The 18,812-nt window shown below is 41.4% G+C and overlaps 1 protein-coding gene across 1 annotated transcript in view; it reads left to right on the forward strand.

Annotated features, from left to right (window-relative positions):
* Positions 1-2,270: 2,270 nt before the first annotated feature.
* The window catches only part of LOC121867259 (squamous cell carcinoma antigen recognized by T-cells 3-like), a 90,733-nt gene continuing 74,191 nt past the window's right edge, over positions 2,271-18,812 (forward strand). Inside the window, exons 1-4 of the mRNA XM_042367119.1 lie at positions 2,271-2,554; positions 7,439-7,565; positions 9,356-9,460; positions 10,270-10,424. Of these exons, the coding sequence (XP_042223053.1) occupies positions 2,411-2,554; positions 7,439-7,565; positions 9,356-9,460; positions 10,270-10,424 (531 nt within the window). The 5' untranslated portion in view covers positions 2,271-2,410. The remainder of the gene's footprint in view (positions 2,555-7,438; positions 7,566-9,355; positions 9,461-10,269; positions 10,425-18,812) is intronic.

Here is an 18,812-nt window from a genome sequence, read left to right on the forward strand (position 1 = left end):
ATGTTTGTTTGGTTCACACTCAGGATGGAATGGAGAAAGGAAACTCACAATGTGCTCTCATGTATACATGTTGTATTGGATGTACAATGCAGCTTGGTGCTGGGAAGGCAGCATGGTTACAAGCGTGATGTAGAGAGAGCTGGTTGGTGAGGATGCTCAGAGGAGGACCAGCTTGTGGGTCGCCATGCTCGCCGGCAGGAGCAAGGACCACCAGGCAGGCGGAGGAGGAGGAAGTGTTACTGGCTGGTTGGTGGAGGTAGAAAAAGACAGGTCACCACGAGGTCAGGTTTTAAATAGCGGGGGGTAGGCGTGGCTTAGTAGTTGACCCCCGCTCCGTGATGTATGGCGGCGCTGGTAAACCTAGACCACGAGGCATACACTGGGGAATTGGTGAGGTCGGCTACTCCGCGACAAACAGCGTTTGTAGGGAAGAAATCCACTATAATACTCCCCCTTCCTTCCAGGCGGTGTAGGAGACTTGTTGTCTGCAGGGTTGCATAGCCATGTGAGGCAGAACGGGCGGTACATGCCTCATGTGAGACAACGGCGATGGCGTGGATGAGGCGGTCGCTGGATACAACTGTCTAGATACACCATATCTGTGGGAGTAAAGAGGGAGAAAAAGGGTGTGTGGAGGCGATGAATGTTGTGCTTCCCTCACGGCAGGTACAGAGTCGTCAGATGCGCCTGCTGGGGTGTGTGGGCCTGGGTCAGGAGCAGGGGCTGCGTCAGCAGAAGTGGATGAGGGCTCGTGACAGCAGCTGGGTCCACGACAGCAGCAGGGTGCCGGACATTAGCAGGGAGTACCTGAGGGAGAAAAGAGGGGTGTGTGGGTCCGCAATCAGGAACAGAGGCCGCATCAGGGGCGGCAGGGGTTACTGCTGGGCCGGGGTCGGCGTCTGAGGCAGGACGGGTGTGCTGGGGTCGGAAGAGGAGCGACTGTCTGCTTAGAGTAGCAGAGCTGTTCTAGGATGTCTAACCTGCGGTGTAGAGACAGTAGTTGTAGAGCCGATGAGAGCTGCTTCTGTGTGGATAAGCTAGTCTTCCATGTTGCTTGAAGACTGGGAGAGTGATCGGTTTCTCCTGCATCCTGTGTGAGTGCTTATCTCCGGGGGTCACCATTTGTGGGGTACGTGTTGTTTGGGCTTCCATCCTGTGTGAGTGTGTCACTCCGGGGTCACCATTTGTGGGGTACGTGATGTTTGGGTTCTCACTCAGGATGGGATGGAGAAAGGAAACTCACAATGTGCTCTCTGTATACATGTTGTATTGGATGTACAATGCAGCTTGGTGCTGGGAAGTGGCAGCGTGGTTACAAGCGTGATGTAGCGAGAGCTGGTTGGTGAGGATGCTCAGAGGAGGACAGCTTGTGGGTCGCCATGCTCGCCGGCGGGAGCGAGGGCCGCCAGGCAGGAGTGGTGGAGGAGGTGGTGTTGCTTGCTGGTTGGTGTAAGTAGAAAGAGAGCGGTCACCACGAGGTCAGGTCTTTTATAGTGGAGGTTAGCGTGGGTAGATAGTTGACCTCCGTCATGTAAGGCGGCGCTGGTTGACCTTGACCACGAGGCACACACTGGGGAATTCGCGGGGTCGGCTACTCAGCGACAAACAGTGTTTGTGGGGGTGGGATCCACTACACCGTCACAACACTTTCTGGTAGATTGCTCCAAGAGTTCACAACTCTCACTGATCTTCACACCACGATGGCCAGCTGGTAACTGAAGTTACCAGCCAAACTGAAGTTACCAGCCAGATGACGTCATGAGCGGTGAAGGACGAATTTTCGACTCGAAGTGGGTTGACTTGGTACAATCAGACTTTGGTCCCAGTGAAGGAGTAGCTTCCAGACGTGACGTGACGTCTCGACTTCATAGAAAACGGCAGTGGCACCAAATTGAAGGTTTATGGAAATTGCTAGTGTAGTCTAAATTACCATTACTTATATGATTTTGGATTCCCGTTCACCCCTCTAGCGCTTGTAAACTAGCTCAGCACAGCCACCAAAAATAGGGTTTTCTATCTTTCAAATCTTGTATTACTTCGCTCCTTTCGGAAAGGCGGGCAATTTGTTGTTGTTTAAAAGGGTAATAATAAGAAAAGCAAATATTATTTATTTCCAGGAGAAAACAATTTAAATTTTAAACACTCAAAATAATATTATAATAGAATTCTGTCGTCTTTAAAAATGAAAACAAATATGTAGCATAAACACTTAAGTTATCTAAACGAAATTCTAACCACAAGATATATAAACGTTGTTTACAAGTATGACGTCACTACGAACGCTACTCGTGTTGTCAAGTTGTTTACAGTCACAGGCAGGGAGAGTTATTGTCCCACAGCCAGACGTGGGGGTGTCTTATTGTTAAGTGCGCACTCTATCATACTGCATTGATTCCCGCAGCTGATTATAATGGCAGATCCTGGAGAAGACGTAGCTGAGGACCGCGAGGAAGAAATGGAGGATGTTGAAGAGGACTCTGACACTGACGACGACGACTTACAAGAGAAGCGAGAACAAGAACTGAAGCTGAGAGTAAAGGAGTTGAGGAAACAGGTTATTATTATTATTACTGGTAAATTTTTACATTCGGACATGAGTCCATAGGGGTTGACCAATATGTTTTTCCAGTGTATTTTGGTGTGTTTTAAACGAATCTGACCTTCATTTTTGGCGGAAATTGCTTGTTTTTGCCTCCCACTTATCAATAATGGGGGAGAACCAGGGAAATCAGGGTTTTTTGGATGGGGAGAAAGCAAAAAGAGAGTCATCTAACTAAAGAAAACCTAACCTAACCCCTAGCTGGAGGCACAGTATAACGGGACCGACTAATTACCCAAATGTACCCAAATGTAGCTGCAATGAAGTCAAATAATGGTCCTACATGAATAAATCGGACTGCCAATCACTTCTCGACTAGTATTTGGTGTCAAAAAGTAAAAAAATAAATTGGAAAACGTAATTTAATCTGAGTTAATAGATCGCGTGCATGTACCGAGGGAGCGAGTAATTACCCAAATGTAGCCGCAATGAAGTCAAATGATGGTCCTACAAGAATAAATCGGACTGCCAATCACTTCTCGACTGGTATTAAGAACATAAGAAAATAAGGAGTCTGCAATAGGCCGGTTGGCCTGTGCATGGCAGCTCTTGTCGAGAGTTACTACCACTCTCTATCATCCATGAATCTATCTAGCCTACTTTTGAAACTTTCCAGAGTTCCCGCACTTACTACAAAGTTGCTAAGCTTGTTCCACTCGTCCACCACCCTATTTGTGAACCAGTTTCTTCCTATCTCCCTCCTAAACCTAAACTTATCCAACTTGAATCCGTTGCTCGAGTCCTATCCTGCTCGGATATTATAAGAACTTTATCTATATCCCCTTTATTGATTCCTTTCACCCACTTAAATACTTCTATCATATCTCCCGCACTCTTCGCTTTCTAGGAATGCAAGTTAAGTTTCTTTAACCTATCCTGATATGGAAGGTTTCTAAGTCCCGGAATCATTTTTGTCATTCTTCGCTGCACCGACTCTAGTGAATTTATATCTATTCTATAATAGGGGCACCAGAACTGAACCGCATAATCGAGGTGCGGCCTGACTAGTGCAAGATATAGTTGCAATAAGACCTCTGCACTCTTGTTACTTACACTTCAAGATATAAAACCCAATACTCTGTTTGCCTTATTTCGAACATTAACGCACTGTTTTCTAGGCCGTAGGTCCGGGCTTACAAGTATCCCTAGGTCTCTTTCACAAGTCGACTTCTCTAGGTTGATGTTGTCACGAAGTCAAAACAAATTGGTAAATTTAATTTAATCTGAGTTAATAGGTCGAGGGCATGTACCTAACCTAACCTCGACTAGTATTTGGTGTTACGAAGTCACAAAAAATTGGTAAACTTAATTTAATCTGAGTTAATAGATCGAGTGCATGTACCTAACCTAACCTAACACAACTCAGATTAAATTAAGCTTACCAATTTTTTGTGACTTTATGACACCAAATAATAATCGAGAAGTGATTCACAGCCCGATTTACGCTTGTAGGACCATCATTTGACTTCATTGCAACTACATTTGGGGAATTACTCGCTCCCTCAGTACATGCACGCAATCTATTAACTCAGATTAAAGTAAGTTTTCCAATTTTTTGTGACTTTGTGACACCAAATACTAGTCGAGAAGTGATTGGCAGTCCGATTTATTCATGTACGACCATTATTTGACTTCATTTGGCTACATTTGGGTAATTAGTCGGACCTCAGTATAATCTTTTTCTTCTCTATTTTCAATTTTTTTCTGTTCTTATTTTTTCACCCCCTAGGCTCCATTGTGGGTCGTTTGACCTGTGCCCGGGTGGGCTAATTCCAGTAGAAAAAAAAATATCCGAAAGTACAATACCTTAGTTAGAAATGAAAGGACCAGGGATATGTAAGATTTGGTTCGGTCCAACTAATTACCCAAATGTACCCAAATGTAGCCGCAATGAAGTCAAATAATGGTCCTACATGAATAAATCGGACTGCCAATCACTTCTCGACTAGTATTTGGTGTCACAAAGTAAAAAAAAAATTGGAAAACTTAATTTAAACTGAGTTAACAGATCGCATGCTTGTACTGAGGGAGCGAGTAATTACCCAAATGAACCCAAATGTAGTCGCAATGAAGTCAAATGATGGTCCTACAAGCGTCAATCGGGCTGTGAATCACTTCTTGATTACTGTATTATTTGGTGTCATAAAGTCACAAAAAATTGGTAAACTTAATTTAATCTGAGTTGTGTTAGGTTAGGTTAGGTACATGCACTCGATCTATTAACTCAGATTAAATTAAGTTTACCAATTTCTTGTGACTTCGTGACACCAAATACTAGTCGAGAAGTGATTGGCAGTCCGATTTATTCATGTAGGGTCATCATTTGTCTTCATTGCGGCTACATTTGGGTAATTACTCGCTCCCTCGGTACAGCACGCGATCTATTAACTCAGATTAAATTAAGTTTTCCAATTTTTTTTTACTTTGTGACACCAAATACTAGTCGAGAAGTGATTGGCAGTCCGATTTATTCATGTAGGACCATTATTTGACTTCATTGCGGCTACATTTGGGTACATTTGGGTAATTAGTCGGACCCGATTTGGTTAGAATGATTGTCTCTTGCAAAACTCAGCAATAAACTTAAAATAATCGTAGGAGCACAAATGACAACCAACCTCCACCACAGTCATTGTGAGACTGGTCAATGAAATTAAAATTGTACCCAGTCTGCTTCCTTTGAAAAAAAATCAAATGTAATTAGTCGAAAAAAAATTCGCGTGATGATATCAATACATCATTGGTCACGATTGGATGACATCAGTCAATATTACGCATGCGTGATGCACTGATAACATCTCACAGACGAAGACTGAAAAACCACGTAAAATCAATAAAATTCAATTGTGTCGCTATTATCCATTTTCGCCTGGTATATATAGGGCTCAAAATGCTCAGAATAGGGTAATCTAAATGTTTCAGTAGTTTATAACTTTTGGGCACGCTATGTCCTAAAGTAAAATAATACATTATTATTATTGTTATTATGGTACAGGTGTAGATAACGGCTACCACCAGAAGGAATTGTCCGAATTGGTTTAAATTTTTACTACACTCTAATATAATGATATTAAACACAAAAGTGGAAACGACAATGCATAGAACCTAATAGAACCTGGCCTAACATACCCATGGGTATGTTAAGTCAGGTTCTATGAGGTTCTATGCATTATTGTGTTAATTTATGTGTGAAACAATTTGCCTTAATATTGAAGCTGATATACAGTACATAAGCAATGGCGAGGAGGAATTTTTGGAAGCGTTCACCATCATTTATAGGAAACTTCTCTTGAAGAGGGATTCAGCGAGGTAAACAACAAAAATGGTGCCAGGAGGAGAATTGTGAAATGGTATAGAGTAAATAAAAAAAAATACTTAAAATCATAATAGAAAGTTGTTGCTTTTTTTAACACAGTATACTGAAAATCATCAAAACAATAAGTACAGCAAAAATAAAGAAAATCAACAGACAGCTTCTGGTGGTAGCCGTTATCTACACTTTTACTATTATTATTATTATTATTATTATTATTATCGTTGTTGTGGTTAACGTGTAGATTAATGCTGCCAACGATTCTAGCAACAACACACTGCTTTTCCACCATAATTTCTGTTGTTCATTGCTAGTGACAGTGTTCCCTTTTGGGGAAGTGTTTCTTTTATAGGTTAATATACTGCACAGGACAAACCGGCTAGTGAGTTATTTTTATTATTGTTTATTTTCTTACAATATTTTTGTCAGTGAGTTCTGATATGATAATCATTTATTGTGGAAATTGTTTGTTCATAGATAATTATGCGCCTAGGCACACACTAGTTTATCTTGCGGGTGGTAATGAGGCCTCGGTTTGCTGGGGGGCTTTTCCCGCCCTCGGGGCAGTTTGTTTTTCAGCATTTCGTGTGAAGGTTGTCGCCGATCTTACATGGACATAATTTGTGAATTTAGGGATACAAGACAACGAGGCCCTTCAATTGTTTAAAGATCACGGCATTGTTCCTTTACATAGAGATTGTTTATTTTCTTACATTACAGCTCCTCCCCGACTTATGACCTACTCGACTTACGACCACTTGCACTTACGACTTGCCTCAGTCGTACCAAAATTTTGTCAAATTTCTTATTTTCGAGTCCCAACGTCAGTACAGAGACAAAATTTTCGTTTGTAATTCACTTTAAAATGGCTGGCAAGCTTAAAAGTGAGAGTTTTGTGGTGCTGAGAAGAAAAAGAGACATCCATTTTAGATTTTCTATGTATTATTTAAGCATTTTCGACTTACGACCAATTCGACTTACGACCTGGATTTGGGTCCCTAACCCCGTCGTAAGTCGGGGACTGCCTGTAGTACCTTATATTCAAAATATTGGGGTGCTGTAGTACCCTCCCTTCCCATGTCCATGTACTGGGTGGAGTGAGCCAGCACACACCCGACCACAACAATAACAATCACCGGACTGACCAAGTGTGGAGCGCAGCGAGTGTTATCCACGCTGCTAAATGTGCCAAGATTTTCCCTGATAATTTTATATTACTCGGCATCTCTCAAGTTATTTTATTATAAAGTCCGAGACCATATACGTGCCGAATTAGTATATGAAATTCCGAGATATTTAATGCCGAGTTATCAAGGGTTTTATGTAAGTATGTATGTGTACAGAACATTCTTTCATTAAATGGCAAATGGTTAATAAAAACTTGCTTTCGTTATAATGGGGATTCGTTCAAAGGATTAATGTTCAACGGGGACTTACTGTACTGCATAGAGAGAGATAATAATGTATACTGTAGTACAAAACTGTAATTTTGTATTCATTGTAGTGACTCATGCATGTTTTTACAGCTTGAAGGCAATGACCAGTATTATGATGCATATGTACATCTGATAGCAGCATTACGAGACCTGTTTGAACTAGAGGAAGCAAGAGCAACTAGACAGAAGATGAGTAAAGTCTACCCTTTAACACCAGGTGAGTTTGTTTGTGATGTACAGTATTGAATTTGACCTTGTTTTGTATAGAGTGTATATAGTGCAAGTATCGAAGTACAGTAAACTCTCGAAGATCCGGACCCTGTAAATCCGGATTTTGGAAGATTCTGACAAAAAAATTTGGGGTTCTGGGCTAAGAAGCCTCCCTAAGAAGTATTCCCAAAACAGGGTGAAAGTAGTTTAAGGCTTACAGTTTTTGTCTTATAAAATGTCACAGACTAAACTTAGCAGAATATAAATTGTATTGCTGGAATCCATGCAAGACAGTGAATATTTTGAGTATAAACATCACATAGTTTGCACAAGAGATAAATATTTTAGTCCTTTAGTGTAGTACATTTGAGTACAAGTTTTTCAACTCGTATTTTTGGGATAGAAATACGTAACTTTCTTCATTTATTTTTACTCAATTACATGCACACACCATCCTAAATACATATTGTTAAGAAAGGTAAAAGAAATAATTGTCCTAAGGGCAAACCTGTACTCTAATATGTTGCTCAAAATTATGGCTTTTTCACAGGAAAAAGTCTGTATAATTAACCCTAGTGGTCAGTACAGTGATCCCTCAGTTAACGAGCGCCTCGGTTAACAAGATTTCGGTTAACGAGCAATCCTTCCCTTCCATAAGATTCTTAACTTCAGTTAACGAGCAATCCCTCGATTAACGAGTTTTTTACGAGCCGACCTCAACATGTTTTCGCTTGCATTTGGCAGTCCACCAGCTGTAGTATTAGACCGCCAATACAGTAATCGGTTTTAGGGCTTAAATTCCTTCCCATTTTAGTTAATATCAAGAAGTTTATACTATTCAATAATTTTAAAAGTTTAATATAAATTTTTTTAGTCATTTTAACAATTATTGAACATGATTGAAGGTAAAGAAACTAGTTTCATGCGCACCATCCAGCCTGGCAACACACCAAACAGGCGCCAGTCTCACTCTCTTTTCAGTGGAGGTAACATCTTGCTTGAGACTCTCTTCAACTTAACACTTTTTTCTGTATTTGCAAGCAAATTATTGGTCATTTTGAAATTTATTTTACATATTGACAATATATAATGCAGTGCAGTGTTGATTTAAAGAAAATAATCTTGAACTACACCAAGAGAACAAAAATTTTATGGGTGAAATGGCGCCATGGGGTGACTTCTCTTCCACCCCAATGCCTTCGCTTCTCCCTTCTCCTCTACCCCCATTCTAATTCCCATCATCATCATCATCATCCAGGAGCCTTCTACATACACACCTCAAAGTAAGTGTACTTTTCTACCTTTTTTGTTGAATTTAGGCAATTTTCGGTGAGCTGGAACCAATTACCCAAAAACCCATTGAAACAATGGTTTCGGTTAACGAGCAACCTGCTGGAACGGATTGTGCTCGTTAACCGAGGGACCACTGTGTTTTCATATCATTATTTATCGTTTTTATATATTTAGTACATTTGCCAGAAGATTCGGACAATTAGCTTTTTCAGACAGGTGGTCCCCCCCCCCTCCCCTTTTTAGTCTGGATCTTCGAGGGTTCACTGTACAGTATGTTTTATGAATGTTCATATTTTATATTATCTCTGTGAATTGGTTTTCATGTTAGAAAAACATTTAGTTACTACAATCCAAACATTTATAGCAATGCTTTTTACTGGCATTCTTTCTTATGAATTGTAAATATGTGGTACTGTATCAAGAGTTACAAGAATACAGTATTGTTTAATTAACATCTCTATGTAATTTCTTGGTTATAAGTTTGAATTTTTAAATAATTTATAGAGTTGTGGTTGGACTGGATTCGAGATGAGCAAAAGGTGTGCACTTCAAATGAGGAGAGACAGTTCATCATTGAGCTGTTTGATCAAGCAGTGAAAGATTATACAAGTAAGTGAATCAATTTTTTTCTTTTATAACCTTATGTTGGGATCAAATAACTGTATACCCAGCAGATCTAGTAGAGTTGTGTCATGTTATATCATCCATTTACTTCCTTCTGTAGTTTACATTTTCATACTGTATTATACAGTATTAATTCTTCCTTTGATAGCTCTACAGTACATAGCAATAACAATATTGCACATGAATACCATATGCATACTGAGAATTTACTAAATGGCAACCAAACAGTTTTTGACACCATATGCTGCCACTTATCATCATCATCTTCAATGTTTGATGGCAATTTTCTGTACTTGCTTGGGTTAGCTGTGATTACCATACTTGATGGCACTGTTCAGATTATTTTCATCGGTCTAATAACTTATTTCAGATATATTATTGTACAGACACATATTTATCTTACTTTTTTACAGGAAACATTTTATTTAATTAATTTTTTCTCGCATGACTTAATGCTGATCACAAAAGGTATTGGGTGACATGAATGGTAAAATAAAGGGGCATTTTATACAGCTCATTAGAGATGTATAGTACAGTATTTTGAATGGTATATGTTCATAAAATGGGAATTATTTTTATGTAACACTTTATACTGTACAGCATTGGAAAGGGGTTGTACTGTACACAATTTAGAGCTGGATGAACTTAACTTGTATTTCCCATAAGAAGTTACCTTTGCTTATTTATGCTTTACTTAGTTTTGATGCATTTTAAAAGCAGATCATGTTTGACATAGATTACTTTTTTTTATGTTTGGAAGAAACATCTGATTCTTATCTTCTCCACTGTACAAGGTGTGCAACTATGGGTTGAATACGTCATGTTCATGTTGGGTAGCGGAGACATGACGGCCACCAGAGCAGTTGCAGAACGTGCTCTCACTGCTGTAGGAACTCATGTTGCAGAAGGAGTGCTAATATGGCAAGTGGTGCTACTGGTAGAGAAGCAGGTAAGCATTTACAGGTATATTGTTTTCCACAGTATGTGTTGTAGCAATCCCAAAAAAGAATTAGTTTAGTCTGAGACCTTGATAATAATTATAATAATGGAAGCCCCTTGAGATCGAGGATGGCCGGCCCAAGGGCCAAATAGGCGTGAATTTGTTTAAGGTGTAGAAGCTGTCGCCAACACAACAACCACACCCTAAGTTAACGAGCTGCATGACCCAGTGTCAAGGAATAGTCCGAGAAGACCGGACAACTTACCAACTGCGCTGGCTAACCATTACCCTGGAATACGATCTGCAAATCGATTAACATCCAGGTGCCCAATTACTGCTGGGTAGACAGAGGCAAATGGCATAAAGAAACTTGCCCATAGTTTCACCCTGCCCGAGGATCGAACCCGTGTCCGCTCCCTTGTGAGACGAGGATGCTGACCATTACACCATAGGTCGCCACAAGGGACCTTGATACAGTAATATCCCGATTTACGCGGTCAATTGAACCCACAGAGGTCCGTGTAAAACGAGAAATGCGTAAATGGAATAACAGAACATATGGGATTAATTGAAATAGAGACTGGGCCGACTCCCAAACTCCACTTTTTCCGACACAATACCTATGTTCTTGTAAAAATAACATCTTAATTTTATGATGGTACGTACACACAATTAATATTTAAGAGAAATACAGTCGCCAGGTTAATGTCCATTCAAATAATGGACTCAACTCCCCCCCCCCTCCTCCCACGCTTGCCAGCTCCTCCCTCTCTGAGAAATGTTTGGGTGAAAACAATAGATTTTAAGGTATAGTAATAAATAATACCTCAAACTAAAGTTAGGATAATATAATTGACATTGCTGGATTCCTTCAGTAAATAAAAAAATTATACCTCACCCAAACACTATCTGTCAATCAAAATACCCCACCTCCGGCTCCCCCCTCTTCCCACGCTCGCTGGGTCCCTCCCTCCCTCCCTACCCCCCACTCCCACCTTCCCTCCCTACTGTGGTGGGATGTAATCCTAGACAAGGTTCTTCAAACTCCAGAGCACGAGCAGTAGATATATTCCATAAGTAGTACAAGACTTGGCAGGATAACCAACCGGTACAAAACAAGAGCGAGCAAAAGAAACTCCTTGTCTTAGCCAGGCCTGAGCCGATCTGAGAGAATTTAGCTAGCTAGGCAGGGAGAGTTGCAAGACATTACTAGGACAATAACTGAGATCTTCTAGTTACTTGACAAGCGCGGTACAGACATAGTACATCGGGACATAGTAAGTAGACATAGGCATTAGACATAAGCATAGATATCAGACATGCTATAATAATATATAGTAATACAGACATGTGAATAAATGGTACGATGAATGGTAACAGAGTCTTGCCGTCAGGCGTGTTCACATATCTTGGTATTTACATATCTATACACCTCCCTCCCCCTTTACGCTCGTAGTGCAATCTCGAGCGGCTACGGACTCGTTTTCCATGAGTCGGGGGAGCGGCGAGGGACAATGGGAGGATCAACTGACGACCTTCGTTCCTGGTCTGGGCAAGGGGGCACATGGGACGGGGAGGAAGGTTCGTCACTAGAGGATGGCACTGGGCGGAGATGGCGTCTGTTTCGCCACCACACACGACCACTGGGGAGGCGGACTTGGTACGAACGGGACTCGCCATGGCCCATGACGACCCCGACCTTGTCCCAGCGGTGTGACGTCGGGTCCTGGATTCGTACTTGCTGGCCGACAGTCAACCTGGGAAGGGGGCGGGCGTGGGCGTCATAGTGGCTTGTCACTTGGGCCATCCAGGCAGCCTCACGGCGGTCACACTCGTCCGCCTTGATCTGCCATTCATCTAAGAAGGACTGGGGGTGGGCAGACACACAAGTACGAAGGGGGCGGCCATACAACACCTGGGCAGGAGAGCGTCCGGCAGGGGTAGGGGTATCTCTGCACACCTGTTGAGGTGTGTCACGGCGAGGATGGGCTTTGGAAACTCGGATGAGACGATGGCCAAGTCCTGACAATGGCCACATGACAGGAGAGGGGTTTGGATGCCCTCATGGACGTGGACTGTGGCAAGGCAAGACTTGGGACCGAGCTGTAATGTTGCCTTGAAGCAACCCAAAGCTGGGGACATCGGGGACCCGTCCGCTGTGAGCACGTCGTTCATGGCTGTGGGTGACAGGTTACTCCTGGGAATGTTGAGGGCGTCCAGGTGTGTTGGTCCAATCACCGTGATGTCCGCGCCCGTGTCAGGTATCATCAGGAGGTTGGAAGAGTTGGTACCGTAGGACAGACGAACATTGACGGGCTTGGGGGACCTGTCACTCGAGGCATCATCCACGCGTCGGCATCCTTTGTTGTTCTTGGGAGACGGTGGTGTGGACGTTCTGTCGGGCTGTGAAGAGACGTTTTGACCTGGAGATGGAGGCTTCTTGGTGGACCTGCAACACTTGGCGAAGTGTCCTTGCTTGTTGCAAGCGTTGCATGAGACCTTGTTGGCAGGACATCGAGTTGTGCGGGGCCAATGGCCTTGAAACCCGCAGTTTCGACATTTACTATCAGCTGCAGGGCACTTTCCTGGACCGTGCTGGCGCTGACAGTTTCTGCAGGATTCTGCAGGAAGAAACTGGTGACTGTGACGGGGGCTGTGGAGAGGACGCCGTCTGCATCTGGCGTTGATTCCTCTTGTAGGTGGAGACGGCGTGAACTTGAGACGGTGATGAGTGTATAGCTGAGGCAGCCTCTCTTGTGGCCTCATACGACCTGCAACAGGTGACGAAGTCGGTGAGGGAAGAGGCGGCGTCGAGGGTGAGGAGTTTCTGAAGCAGGTCCTTGTCACGTACACCCATCAGCAAGATCACCTTGAGCTGGATCTCAGCACAGGTTACAGGATTGCCTGTACATAGGTCCACCTCGGCTGCTAGGTCCTTAAGTCGTGCGTAGAAGTCTGAGAATGATTCCCCAGAAGCTTGTTTGCAGGATAGCAGTTCCCTACGACGCAAAGCTTCATTGCGGAGGCCTCGGAAATGACTCTGCAAGGCGTTTAAAACCTCTGTCACTGACATGGAGGAGTCAGGGGGAATGGCTAGCGTGTGCTCTTGGAGGCGTTGAACATCGAAGGAAATGCACGATCTTAATTGGATGAGTTGTTTATGAAGGGGCATTCGGTTGAGGTCAGACATAACAGCAAAGTCTTCGAAACGACGTTGCCATTGACGGTATACTTGATATGTTGCATCAGATTGAAGAGGTGGGGGGCTGGAAACTGAAGACTTGCTGTGCAGGGGTGTACTTGAGACGGCAGGTAATGGAGGAGGCACGGAGAGGTCGACGAGAGTTGAGACTGGAGCAGGTGGTTGAGAAGGCACTGAGGCATACCCAAGAGGGATAGGTGACGTGTGAGGAGGCGTTGTCTGAAGGGTAGATGAAGAGGCTGAAGCTGGCGAATTGGTTGTGGCAGCTGGTGAAGTCGTCCTCGTTGCCAGCAATTCAAATAGTTCCAGGAATTTGCGGTTATCAGCTTGGTGTTGTTGTTGGAGTTGAAGACGGTAAGCTGATTCCTCTGACTGCCTTGACAGTTCCTCTTGACGTCGTTTTTCCTCCTCTAATTGACATCTTTGGGCTTCCTTCTCTTGGGAAACTTGTAGAAAGTGAATTAACTGACGTATATCCTGGCTCCCATCCTTTGAATTTGGCGCGCCCGGCGTGTGAGGCGTGAGGGGGGGTGGGAGGGTCTGTGAGGCTTCGTCTTCCACATAATCCTCATTTGAATTCCCCAGCAAATCGTTGTAGTCAGACATCTCGTGTTTGGTATGGTTGCGATGGGAAAGACAAGGAGAATAAGGTGAAGTGCTATGTTTTCATCAATGTACTTGCCTAAGTGCAGGAACTGGGGGGCAAGTAAAAGAGTTTTGACTGTAATATTTGTGAAGTTGAGTGGAGGAGGCTGGTGGCGGTATTACTGGGCTCTGTATTCCTCCGCGCGCCCGGGCGAGATGTCGGTGATGACTCAGTCGAGGAGAGCAGTGGTTTGCGGGCCGGCGTAGACGGAGGATGTATGCCTGAAGTGCTCTCTTGAAAACTGGGCTAAAAGGGTTTCTGCTACCTGTAGGGCCCCAGAAACATAGCAAAACAGACATGAAAGGCACTGCACTTCACTTAGGGCACTTCACAAGGTCACAAAGTACTTTAAATCCAGGGGCACTGTAGAATACATCTTCTGGGCGGGAAACAGACGAGAGCTGGCTCTTGAAACTTGTCAACTGTCGTGTTGGAGCTACTCAAACTGCGCCATGTGGTGGAATGTAATCCTAGACAAGGTTCTTCAAACTCCAGAGCACGAGCAGTAGATATATTCCATAAGTAGTACAAGACTTGGCAGGATAACCAACCGGTACAAAACAAGAGCGAGCAAAAGGAACTCCTTGTCTTAGCCAGGCCTGAGCCGATCTGAGAGAATTTAGCTAGCTAGGCAGGGAGAGTTGCAAGACATTACTAGGACAATAACTGAGATCTTCTAGTTACTTGACAAGCGCGGTACAGACATAGTACATCGGGACATAGTAAGTAGACATAGGCATTTGACATAAGCATAGATATCAGACATGCTATAATAATATATAGTAATACAGACATGTGAATAAATGGTACGATGAATGGTAACAGTCTTGCCGTCAGGCGTGTTCACATATCTTGGTATTTACATATCTATACACCTACCAGAGAAATGTTTGGGTTAAAACAGTATATTTACATTTTTAGTAATAAATAATACCTCAGACTAAAGTTAGGATAATATAATTGACATTGCTGGATTCCTTGCAAGACCAGGAATATTTTGAATATACACGTCATATATTTTGCACAAAAGATAACATATTTGCTTTGAGTAAACAAAATTCTTACATTAGATCTAAAATTTGTATGCCTAATGCAAAATCTATGATGTTTATATTCAAAATGATCATCAAATTGTAAGAATTCCAGCAATGTAAATTATATTCTGGCCGGGTAATTTGTATGAATTTTATGAGCTAAAACATATATCTTCGGTAAATAAAAAAAATATACTTCACCCAACATATCTGTCAATCAAACCCACCTCCGGCTCCCTCCCTCTTCCCACGCTCGCTGGGTCCCTCCCTCCCTCCGTACCCCCCACCCCCACCTTCCCTCCCTACCAGAGAAATGTTTGGGTTAAAACAGTATATTTACTGTACATTTTTAGTAATAAATAATACAGTCAACCCTCACTTTACTCCGTAAAGTGAACAACATAACATATGGGATTAAATAAAATAGAGACCAGCTGACCCCCAAACTCCACTTTTTCCAACACAATACCTATGTTCTAGTAAAAATAACATCTTAATTTTATGATGGTACATGCACACAATTAATACTTAAGAGAAATAGAGAAATACAGTCGCCAAGTTAATGTCCATTCAAATAATGGACTCGACTCCCTCCCCTTCTTCTCACACTACACTCGCTGGCTCTTCCCTCTCTGAGAAATTTTGGGGGGAAAACCAGGTATAGTAATAAATAATACCTCAAACTAAAGTTAGGATAATATAATTGACATTGCTGGATTCCTTGTAAGACCAGGAATATTTTGAATACAAATGTCATATATTTTGCACAAAAGATAACATATTTACTCAGAGTAAACATTATATATAAAATTTGTATGTCTAATGCAAAATCTATGATGTTTATATTCAAATTGATCATCAAATTGTAAGAATTCCAGCAATGTAAATTATATTCTGGCCGGGTAATTTGTATGAATTTTATGAGCTAAAACAAATATCTTCAGTTAATAAAAAAAAAATATTCTTCATGACACTATCTGTCAATCAAAGTACCCCACCTTGCCTCCCCCCCCTCTTCCAACCGGGCCAGATGGTCGGTCCGTCCCAACCCTCCCCCCCACCCCCCACCAATCCTCCCTTCAAGAGAAAGGTGGGTGAAAAAACTAGATTTTAACATTTAGTATTAAATAATACCTCAGATTAAAGTTAGGATAATATAATTGACATTGCTGGATTCCTTGTAAAACCAGGAATATTTTGAATATAAATGTCATATATTTTGCACAAAAGATAACATATTTACTCAGAGTAAACATTATATCTAAAATTTGTATGTCTAATGCAAAATATATGATGTTTATATTCAAAATGATCATCAAATTGTAAGAATTCCAGCAATGTAAATTATATTCTGGCCGGGTAATTTGTATGAATTTTATGAGCTAAAACAAATATCTTCAGTTAATGAAAAAAAAAATATTCTTCACACCGTGGTGCCAGGTGGTTGGTCGCCGGTCCCTCCCTCCCTCCCTCCCACCCCCACCAACCCTCCCTACCAGATGAATGTGTGGGAATACCAGACTGTTTACCTTTTTAGTAATAAATAATAAATCAGACTAAAGTTAGGATAATATAATTGACATTGCTGGATTCCTTGTAAGACCAGGAATATTTTGAATATAAATGTCATATATTTTGCACAAAAGATAAGATATTTACTCAGAGTAAACATTACATTTAAAATTTGTATGTCTAATGCAAAATCTATAATGTTTATATTCAAAATGATCATCAAATTGTAAGAATTCCAGCAATGCAAATTATATTCTGGGCGGATAATTTGTATGAATTTTATGAGCTAAACAAAAAAATTATACTTCTCCCGTGTAAAGGGGTACACCCACTGCGGAATGTGAGCATCCTGGATTCTGGCAGGGCACCTGTAACGTTTCCACGGAATGTGGGACAGCGTAAAGTGAGGGTTGACTGTAACTCAGACTAAAGTTAGGATAATATAATTGACATTGCTGGATTCCTTGCAAGACCAGGAATATTTTGAATATACACGTCATATATTTTGCACAAAAGATAACATATTTGCTCTGAGTAAACAAAATTCTTACATTAGATCTAAAATTTGTATGTCTACTGCAAAATCTATGATGTTATATTCAAAATGATCATCATATTGAAAGAATTCCAGCAATGTAAATTATATTCTGGCCGCGTAATTTGTATGAATTTTATGAGCTAAATAAAAAAATTATACTTCACTCGCGTATATGAGTAGATGCACCGCGTAAAGTGGGAATTCCGGTACTGGCAGGGTACCGCGTAAATGTAGAAACGCGTAAAAAAAACCGCGTAAAGCGGGGTATTACTGTACATGTACAGTGAACTGCTGGCTCAGCACATACCAAAACAAATAACCCCCAACCCCAGTATTAAGTTGAAAATACTATCACCTGTGATATTATCTCCTTCCCTCATCTTTTATTTATTTGTTTATTTTTGTTTTTTGGTTTTTTACAAATTCTGCTTGGCATCATGGCATACTGTACTGTACAAGGTATTAGTATTCTCAGAACCAAAATGTGAGGTCAAAGTTAGCCTAGATTCATTAGATTTCAGCTAGGTACTGTTACGTATTTTATGGCTTATAAGACTCACTTTTTTGTACGAACATGGCCCAAAAAATCTGCCTGCGCCATATATGTGAAGTTGCAGTCTCCCGTAAGCAAATGAATCTCCCAGTTGCTGTCTCCAGTTGGCTAAATTCTATTTAACTCAACTCCAGAATTAAAAATATGTTATTGCGTATTTAAACACATTATTATTATTTATAATATATTAAAAAAATAATTATTGCAAAAATAAAAGCTTGATTTATAACTACTCTACTGATGATGATAACCTGATATGATTAACATCCATACGGCAGACACCCAACTCTTCAGAAGTAGCTGTGCACTAACCATTTCTGAACTCTCACAAGCATTACAATCTATTAATACCATACCTGCAACATTTATTTTTAAATCTACAAATACCTAATACAAATGAAGATTTACGTATAAATTTCTCTTCACATTTGCATCTGTTAACATCGCTGGTGGCATTGTAGCCAGGTTAGACTTGTCACTGTAACCACCAGGCAACTGGTGTTATGGTTGTTTTTCATCTCGTATTTTCGGGTAGATATAGGTAACTTTCTTCATTTATTTTTACTCAGTTACATGCACACACCATCCTTCATACATATTGTGAAAAAAAGTAAAAGAAATAATTGTCCTAAAGGTAAACACATAAAGGGAACATACATATCTTTGCACACAAGTTAGCTGGTTCAGTGAGGGAGTGGGAGAGGCCAGGTGTGTGGGGGAGGGAGCGTTGCTAGGGAATCGGCGGAGATAGCTTCCTAGCTGATCTTCGTTGCTATGGTGAAGCAGGGAGTATATGCTAATGGCGACTGTGTTATACTTTCATTTGGCTTTTATTTACTTGTTTGGCAATACAGCATTTTTGGTTGTAACTTATTTATTGGTATTATTTTTATTTATTCCTCACATTTACTG

The sequence above is a fragment of the Homarus americanus genome, unplaced genomic scaffold, assembly GCF_018991925.1.
Source record: "Homarus americanus isolate GMGI-L3 unplaced genomic scaffold, GMGI_Hamer_2.0 scaffold6317, whole genome shotgun sequence".
Taxonomy (NCBI): Eukaryota; Metazoa; Arthropoda; class Malacostraca; order Decapoda; family Nephropidae; genus Homarus; species Homarus americanus.